This window comes from Propithecus coquereli, unplaced genomic scaffold, assembly GCF_000956105.1.
Source record: "Propithecus coquereli isolate 6110/MARCELLA unplaced genomic scaffold, Pcoq_1.0 Scaffold73, whole genome shotgun sequence".
Lineage (NCBI taxonomy): Eukaryota > Metazoa > Chordata > Mammalia > Primates > Indriidae > Propithecus > Propithecus coquereli.
The window spans coordinates 5,383,556-5,384,916 of NW_012153396.1; the positions used below are offsets into that span (position 1 = coordinate 5,383,556).

Below are 1,361 nucleotides of genomic sequence, written 5' to 3' on the forward strand. Positions count from 1 at the left end.
AACTAATTCTCACATTGAATTGCCTTTAACATTGATAGCTTAATTCCTTGCAGTGGTCAAAAACATTTGGGAACCTCCACTCCCTCTATCCTCTGGCTTAGTTTAACAGAAACATTAGCATAACACAGGTTCAGGAGGAAGGAATCTCCTTCCTTAACCCCAAGGCCATGCATGTGCTACTCTGTTCCCTGCCTCCCTCCTGATCCGCACCTGCACCTCTCTTCCCCTTCATTTATCCTATGGAGGTCACACTCCGTTCACACTCAGTTCCTCACACAGACCAAGTTCTCTTCTCCCCCCAAGGCCTTTGCACATATAGCTCCTTCCACCTAAAACACTACCCTGCTTGTGGCATGAGTAATGCCTCCCTGACCACGAAGTCTCAGCTTCCCTGTCATCTCCCCAGAGGCCTTCCTTGACCAGTGCCTGCTAATCCCTTCTTTGCTGCCCTCCCCCCGCCCCCACCATTTATTCAGTTATAATAATTATCACATTTTGCAATGATTTAATGTGTCTCTTTACTTTTGTTGTTGTTGTTCTGTCTCCCTGACTGCAAACTCCATGAGGATTACACCTGGTTGGTCGCCATGCAACCCTCATTGCCTATAACAGTGTCTGCTGCACAGAGGGAGCTTCATAAATATCTGTTGGATCAATGTGTGACATTGGACAAACTCTCCCTCTTGAAACTTTCTTCCTCCGTTTTCTACAGCCTGTTCCTCTCTCCTGGCTTTGCTCCTCCTTCTGCGACTGTGCCTGCTCAGATCCTTTGTCTCCTCCCAACTTTGGGCAGTCAGTGTGCCCTTGCTCTCCTCCCTTCTCCCCTGGTCACCACATGCCCCTCAGTGCTCTCACCCTCCCGTCTAGGAGAGGACATTGACATCTGTGTCTCCAGCGCCACCACCTCCTCCCCAACACTAGGTCCACTTTGCTGACTTCCACCCGGCACCTCCACCTCCATGTCCTCCCTGCACCCCAAATTTAGGATGTCCATAATTGTGATCACATCTGGGCTCCCTGTTTCTGTTTGCAGTGCCATCATTGTCCCCATCATCCAAACCTAAAACTCAGAATCTGCGTCTCTCCCAGTCTCCATGGCTAATCCATATTAAGGACCAAGAGGATCCCCTGTATCCTGCACGTCAGGATGTGACAATCAAATGAGATCTCACTTCCTGGACCTCAGCCCGTTAGGCAAGCAGGGAGCCGCGCCAGGTAATTACCCTGAAAGTTTCTGCCTCTTCACCTACTAGCCCAGCGATGGCTGACAGCGGCAGCACGGGTCCGTAGATGGGATCTTTGGGCACGGACTGGGGGAAGATTATGTCTGTTTCATCAAGAAATGACCCATCTTCTAGAGG

At 50.2% G+C, this 1,361-nt stretch overlaps 1 protein-coding gene across 1 annotated transcript in view; it reads right to left on the reverse strand.

The window, feature by feature from the left end:
• Positions 1-1,361, reverse strand: part of CFAP43 (cilia and flagella associated protein 43) — a 94,956-nt gene that overhangs the window by 76,680 nt on the left and 16,915 nt on the right. Inside the window, exon 3 of the mRNA XM_012661640.1 lies at positions 1,224-1,358. Within this exon, the coding sequence (XP_012517094.1) occupies positions 1,224-1,358 (135 nt within the window). The remainder of the gene's footprint in view (positions 1-1,223; positions 1,359-1,361) is intronic.